This window comes from Sorghum bicolor, chromosome 3 (assembly GCF_000003195.3).
Source record: "Sorghum bicolor cultivar BTx623 chromosome 3, Sorghum_bicolor_NCBIv3, whole genome shotgun sequence".
Taxonomy (NCBI): domain Eukaryota; kingdom Viridiplantae; phylum Streptophyta; class Magnoliopsida; order Poales; family Poaceae; genus Sorghum; species Sorghum bicolor.
Genome location: NC_012872.2, coordinates 7629913 through 7637492, shown reverse-complemented (window position 1 = coordinate 7637492; position 7580 = coordinate 7629913). Strand labels below are relative to the sequence as shown.

At 40.1% G+C, this 7580-nt stretch overlaps 1 protein-coding gene across 3 annotated transcripts; it reads left to right on the top strand.

Moving 5' to 3' along the window:
- LOC110433293 (mannose-6-phosphate isomerase 1-like) lies at positions 455-6441 on the top strand. Of its 3 annotated transcripts, XM_021455109.1 has the most exons (8): positions 455-944; positions 1067-1234; positions 2842-3054; positions 4000-4064; positions 4269-4341; positions 5208-5474; positions 5851-5953; positions 6044-6441. In XM_021455109.1, exons 1-8 carry the CDS (start codon positions 606-608, stop codon positions 6169-6171), a joined length of 1356 nt encoding a protein of 451 aa, XP_021310784.1. In that variant the 5' UTR covers positions 455-605; the 3' UTR covers positions 6172-6441. The 3 variants fall into 3 exon arrangements, with proteins under 3 accessions (XP_021310784.1, XP_021310783.1, XP_021310785.1); XM_021455108.1 differs by having other exon boundaries at positions 462-944; positions 5851-6441; XM_021455110.1 differs by lacking the exons at positions 4000-4064; positions 4269-4341 and having other exon boundaries at positions 476-944; positions 5851-6441.

The following is a 7580-nucleotide window of genomic DNA, read 5'->3' as shown; positions in this document are numbered from 1 at the left end:
TTAAATATTTTAAATTATAATAAATTCAATTTATCCTTTATGAGACAACTTTTAAATATTTTGAACTAAGTTATATTTAAATAATTATCATTTATTGTTGTTATTTAGTCATAAATATAACTTTTAGATGATATTTTCTTCACGATACAATAAAATCAAATATCTTATATTATTTTTTGAATATGGATCTAGAATCAAATATAAAAATCATAAAAACTGGATTCAAGTACTAATCTAAAATTTATAACATGATATAAATACGAATATCTATATTGACAAGTATAAAGATCGATCTGAAGCAGGAAAAGCGATTTATACTGTATTTAAGAAAAGGAGAAGGCAAAGTGGTCCCCACCCCGGCGGGGCCCATCACACTCACAGGCACAGCCTAGTAGCCAACGCATCACTCGCTCGGGACTTTCGGAACGGAAGACAACTGACGCGGTCAATTCACGCATCGGGCGAGTCGTCTTCCCCGGTTCCCCCTTTGTGTTGTGCCGCCGCCACCCGCCCGCGGCCTCCTCTTCCCTCCCCTTTAAAATCCAAACGCTCCTCCCCCCCCCTCCCTCCAACCGTCGTCAAGCCTAGCTCAAATCCCCGCCCAAATGGAGGACCCACCAGCGCTTGCTCCGCCGGAGCCGGAGCCGGAGCCGGAGCCCGAGGCCTCCCCGGCGCCGCCGCAAAGGCTGCTGCGGCTGCGCTGCGCGGTGCAGCACTACGAGTGGGGCCAGCACGGAGCCGCCTCCCTCGTCGCGCGCCTCGCCGACCAGAACCCCGACCCGGCTCGCCCCTACGCCGAGCTCTGGATGGGCACTCACCCGTCCGGCCCCTCCACGCTCCTCGGCGACGGCGCGCTCCTCAGGGACTGGCTCGCGCGGAACCCCGACGCGCTCGGCCCCGCCGTCGCCGCGCGCTGGGGAGGCGACCTCCCATTCCTCTTCAAGGTACTACGACTGGGCCGTGGACGAACGGTTCCGTGCCTTGGGTTGGGTCGTTGCTTGCTTCGCGTTCTTATTGCCGTCTCGAACGCTGGCTGGTTGACTCGGCTACCCGTTTGCGGTTGCAGGTGCTGTCGGTGGCCAAAGCGCTCTCGATCCAGGCGCACCCGGACAAGAAACTCGCCGAGGTGCTGCACGCGCTGCGGCCGTCCACCTACAAGGACGACAATCACAAGCCGGAGATGGCCATCGCCTTCACGGAGTTCCGGGCGCTTTGCGGCTTTGCCCCTATTGAGGTAACCGTTTTTTTTTCCTGCTCTTGGTCGCCGAGTTTTTCTTTATTTGTTTTCTCAGCCAACTGTTTGTCGTTGAACCATCGGCTAGCAAGTTCAAATGCACATGAAAATACGAAAGGAAAGTACGTGTTTGCTTCTTCAAATTTGGCACCAACTAATTTGGCACCAACTTGTTATTCTAAAAACCTACAACTGCCTAAGCCTACAACGCGCTTGGTTTTGATCTGCTTAACTGTAATGATTTCTTTCTCTCTGTTTGATGTTTGGTTGGCTGAGAGCCTGAGACCTAAGATAAAGGAAGTCTATAATTTGAGGTCTCGTGAATAAATTAGTTAGGAGACGTTATGGTTTGGTATATGTATTCTTGATGTGCAGCTGTAACAATAATTCTGATACCTTAAGTTGCTAGTACTGGACATAAGAAAATTTCTGGTGAGTAGCTGACACAAGAAAATTTGTTTAATGGGTTATAGGAAAGAAATGAAACAAATAATGAAATGAAACAAATGATTGAAACAAATAATGTGCACCGATATGTCAATTTTGTCGGCTTTCTCAAGTTGGAAAAGCAGATTGACATGGAACTAACTTCTTAGGATTATCCCACGTAACTGTCATGGCATAATTTGCAGGACAACAGTCATATTTTTTTTGTCTTCTTCTGAAATCACATTTTTATGATATATATTTGGACATGTCGTTGCTAGACGGGAAAAATATTGGACAAAATGCTACTTTTTATTTGAGAAATTCTATTTATTTGATGAAAGTTTTTTTGGCCCATCTGTAATGTTCCAGTCTAAGAGAAACAATGTTCGAAGTAGAGAAACTAAATACATGTTGCAGGAAAGCATGGTAGAATAAGGAGAAATGTGCGAATAAGGACTGCTCAGTTTCAATCCAGCAGTTAGAAAAAAGCGAATGATTTAGAGATAAAATATGTTGACAGGTAATAGCTGCCCTCCCCTGTACTTTTGTCTAAAAGTTGACTGTACTAAGGAATAACAAAATTGAGCTTTTTCTGAGATAAACCATAAAAGTACTTATAGGCATGAACCATAAAATTGAGCTTTGGTTCTTTGTACCTATATACATTCATTCACTACCTGCCGTCACTTTGCGCAAACATGCATGCTCTATTGAAAAGCAGCCAGCCCTGGGGCACAGTTTTTATTATTTCAGTGTAGGGCTGGAGGCCATGAGTGTAAATTTAAACTGTAGAGAATACAGGCAGGGTCATTTAGGAATCTTGTCATCATTACATAATATTTGGTTTTCTCATAGCTCTGTTTTTTATGCTTTGCAAAAGAAAATTTATCTTATCGTCATTATCATCAGGTGTTGAATATCTTTCATTTCGTAGTCCATTGTGAATGTTTTTTTAATGAATACTAGATTAAATATATCCTATAAGTGATTGATTATACCAGGAAAAGAGCCAGCTGCAACAAGCTTATTCGTTATAGAGCGACCATTTTATGCTCACTCCTTTTGTTTTTTATTGATCTTTCTTAAAGAGGAAACACGTTCTATTTTATTTGACCTTCTAGTCTGGAAAACACAAACAGTTACATCTAAAATAACATATCATTTTTACCATTCTGAAGGAGCTCAAGGATGTCCTGAGGACAGTTCCTGAAATTGAAGGCCTAATTGGGCATGAAGATACTGGCAAGCTGATGAACATGAAGGAGTATGATGGGGTTAGTGAAGTAAAGTCCAGTTTGCGATCAGCTTTTGCTAAGCTAATGACAGCAAGTAAAGACATGGTTTCTGAAGCAGTTGCAAAACTGATCAGTCGCCTGAATACTGACAGCAAGGTGAGAGATAATCTTGGCCTATAATTGCTACGAGCTTCTACAGTTTGTTCTTTGTTGTGACATCAGTTATAATAACTAATACATTTTATTGTCAGATCCTGAATGTTGCTATCAAATTTCAATCTCTGGTTGTTTATTTATGATGGACTTACTTTTTTCTTAAGACGTTTGCCTTGAGAAGATCTTATTTTTGAAAATGATGAAAAAGTTGTTTAGGATATGCGGCGTCTAGTTTCTTGGTTTTTATACCACTCTAGAACTAGGTTATGATCCTTAGATCATTATGGTAAACATTGCCAGGAAAATAGCTGGGCAAAGTCGGCTTGGAGGGGGACTAGAGTATTGGGGACTTGGTGATTAATTCTTCTGCATTTCTTGCTTCCCTAATACATCACCTCCCTTTATATGTAGAGGATTTCTGACCACCTAAGGAAGGTCCAATCAAATCCTAACAAAACATATCTAATCCTATCTATAATTCACCCATATCTAATCATATCTCTAGTTGGTCCAATCCCTCTAAATTAATCCTATGGGCCCTAGGTACCTTAGCTGAACCCCATAACACTCCCCCACCCTTGGGAAACATTTCGGACTCGAGCTGTGTAGAGGTCATGGTAGCAGGCTACATTTGACGCCTAACTCAACACAAGCCAAAAAAACTCACATCCTGGATGTTGCTACCAAATTTGTCTCTCTGGTTCTTCGTTTATGATAGGACTTACTTTTTCTTGAGCCATGTGCCTTGAAAAGATCTTATCTTTTTAAATGATGAAAAAGTTTTTTAGATATGTTGGGTCTGGTTCCTTGGTTTCTATACCACTCTAGAGCTATTAAGCTATAGAGATTGCAACATAGTAAAAAACAATTAAACATATTAGCCCCTTAAATACTTCTAGTGTTTGCTTGCTCCAATGCTTTCCCATTTCTGAAATGGTCCTGTAGGTGAGGTCATACCTTGAGATGTCTGATCTGTGGCTTGCTGCAGCTTATGGATGGTTAAGGAGAAGGTAATCATTATAGATATTATAGTTGGACAACACAGAGGGTTGTATGTTGGGATTGGTATGTACAAGGTTTGAGATAGACTAGATATGCACCCTTCATTGTGTTCAAAAAGAAAAAAAAAGATATGTACCCTTCAGGATACCCAGTGCACCAATGAGCATGATGAGCAGAAGAATATTGACTAGAACCATTTTTTATTGTTATAGTTGTAAGAGAGATGGTAGCTCACCTGGAGATGAATTGGCAAAGTTCATTGGAAAATTAAGACTTCTCATTTTGGTAAGCAAAGGAAATTTGGCTTGTGGATTGTTGCAACACTACTCCCAAGAGGCATGGAAGAGCTGTTGTCTCAAATGAGTGCACAATTACACTATAAGTGTGAACTTTGGAGATAATGTAAAGATGAGATAATGCTAAGCTTGCACGTAGCTTACAAGGTGATCTGTTGCTTGCAACGCTAATTAACAGATATTAACTAGCACGATGCTTCCTAAAAAAGTGGTTATCGTTGATCACAAAGCCTCCAATTTTAAATGTTTTCATTTTCATTTGGGACACTAGAAACTGCAAGCATTTGCTACTAACAGATAGTAAATGATTGAAAGCTAGAAAGTTTCCATGCTACAAGCTCCCCATGTTGCCATTTTTATATGCATGCATTATCCTTTTTGTTTCTCTGTTGCAGTACAGACAAATTTGCACTGGAGCACCTATGCATTTCCTATTTTGTCTTATGGCCAGCTAATCTTTTGAAGTTGATATTTCATCACCTTTTTTTTTTGGGTTTGGCACAGCAAAATTTTACAAGCAGATCTCAAATGTCAATAATGCACTAAATTGAATCTATAAGTAGTAAAGTGCCCTATTTTAGAAGTATGGTTGGTATTTGTATAGGTTGGTATTTGCAACAATTCAAATGTACATGTCCAGTGCAATTTCTTCTGGTTCAAAAAGATACCTGAATGGCGATAACTGATAAGCAACTGAACAAATAGGCTCCTTTCTCTCCAAAAAGAACATGTTATATCAGTATATCATCTAATGTACCATCCACACCTTGGCATTTTTTTTTTGTAAAAAACTGATGAACAACGATTCAGAAGCCATCAATTGTGTCTTGAATAACAATGTCTTGCTCTATTCAGATTAGGAACTTAACAGACAAAGAACAGCTGGTTTTGTCCCTGGAGAGACAATATCAAGACGATGTTGGAGTTCTAGCAGCACTTTTCTTTAACTATGTGAAGCTCAGTCCTGGTGAAGCGCTTTATATTGGTCCAAATGAACCGCATGCATACCTCTCTGGGGAATGCATTGAAATTATGGCCACTTCAGACAACGTTGTACGTGCTGGTTTGACACCTAAATACAGAGATGTGCAAACTCTCTGCTCAATGCTAACATACAAACAGGTGAGTGTCATTGTTACTATTGTTTCTCAATTCTCATATACAGTATATTTCTTCGTTTATATTTACTTGTTCCATAAGTTCTTTACTTGGCAAGTACCTCTCTCTTGTTTACTATGCTCGCAGTGAGCAAATGCTTCAGAATTCAGTGCACTGTTAAAGTGTTATCCATGGATCATTTGTCTTATGATGAACCTTACAAGTTAGTACAAAGGTTCATATTCTCTTTGGTGTTAAAAGTTAGTGAAAAATCCTAGATACCTAGATTTTTCTAATCAAGCAAAGTAATCTAGCAAGAGACCAATTAGTTCCATGCCACTGTCATGATTTTGTGATTTTCTTTAATTGGTCTGCTGTGTCTCTTTTTTTTTTAATTCAGGCCTTCCCAGAAATTTTGCGCGGAGTTCCTGTGCAGCCACACGTAAGGCGCTACACGCCACCATTTAACGAGTTTGAGGTCGATTGCTGCTTGGTTCCTCCAGGTGAACTGCTTGTCATATCCCCGGTACCAGGACCATCCGTATTTCTCGTAATGACCGGGGAAGGCGAGATTCAGTTGGATTCTATGTCAGGTGGAGAAAAGGCAAAGGAAGGTGATGTTTTCTTCGTTCCTGCATACACTGAGGTTAAGATCTCTGCGTGTGGCCCCGAGTCTGTGCTGCTGTACAGGGCTGGGGTAAACAGCAGATTCTTCAGCTAACTGGCGCGTCGATCTTTGGTCGGAAGGAGGATTTTTGGGTTGTCGTAAGTGGACCACACTGTAATTTAGGGAAGTTTTCTCCAGCTAAGAAATATACGAGAAAAGAAATGATTAGTTAGCAAAAGGTTTCATATACTAATGTATAGGGCTTCAGGCTGATAAAAGAATAACTGGTTCCTTTCATATCTTGATAATTTACTGTAAAGATGCCTTGCAGTGCAATCCACGTTGGATGCGCTAGAAAGAAATAAAAATGATGATTAGTATCAACTATTTGGTTGCCTTGTTGTTCATAGTTATATTGTGGGAGCTGTCCAATTTTCCTGCCCTGAAACATGTGGATCACTGGAAACAAATGTTTACAAGCAGAGGCGGCATGGAATAGCCATGTATGTTCATTCTAGACGCACGTCAATTCGCGTACTATTGCTATTTTCACTAGCACTTTGTACTCGGTATGAGGCCCAGTGGGCTTTGTTTCCAATAAGGCTGTCTCCAAGAGGAGACCCATTTGGGAACCCAAACCCAAAATGGGTCTCCAACACAATACCTATAGCCTCCAACAGAGTACCCAAACAGGGTACCCATACAGAAGATCCATTTTGGGTATCAGGAGAGGCATAACCCAAATTTGGGTATCCTCTCTCCTTGAGACCTATTTGCAGAGAGTGTTGTCTTTTAGGTCTTGTTGTTGGAGAAGACTAAAAATAGGTATGGAACCTTCTACCTGTAGCGCTACCCAAAGGACAAATGGGTATTATATTTTGGGTAACAATTGTTGGAGATAGTCAAGAAACTGCAGCGATGGACAAAGTTTTAGGTCTGTTTTATAGTTTAAATTTAGGTCTGTTTTGATGGAGCCATGCTCCTAGTTTCATCGAGCGGATTTTGTAGAGCTCTATTAAACAATTAAAATAAAACTAGACTTTAATAGGAAGCTGAAAAGAATCATTTTTCCATTTAACCTACGAGTTGAGAGCTAAAAGAATCCCACTAGAATCACTTCATCTGCTTCCCACTTTGCTTCCACACCAGCATAACTCTAAAATTAAGGGGTGAGGCTCAAGAATCAGGAAGTGGAGTTCTGGAAAACTAGCGCCTGGCTGTATTTGTGGAAAATACATGATTGAAACTATATCAACCTTTGAAAATATAGAAACTAACTCAAACATATTTCGATCACTCAATTTTTTTTTTGAAATTTGACAAAAAATACTATGGTGGAAACTACATTAAATTTTGAGATAAAAATCAACTCAAGAAACATAGTTCGATCACTCATTTTTTAGAAGTTGGCACATCTATAGTTCATATATGTACTCACATGTAAAAGTTAAAATGCAAATGACACATCTAGAAAAAATTATATAAAAATGACAAATTTCAGATACATATGCAATGGAAGACAA

Excerpts from the sequence above, each read along its gene's own strand:
- LOC110433293 (XM_021455108.1), top strand. The coding sequence starts at position 606 with ATGGAGGACCCACCAGCGCTTGCTCCGCCGGAGCCGGAGCCGGAGCCG. Across the intron at positions 1,235-2,841 it reads GCGGCTTTGCCCCTATTGAG|GAGCTCAAGGATGTCCTGAG; the intron begins GTAACCGTTTTT and ends ACCATTCTGAAG. Across the intron at positions 5,475-5,850 it reads CAATGCTAACATACAAACAG|GCCTTCCCAGAAATTTTGCG; the intron begins GTGAGTGTCATT and ends TTTTTAATTCAG.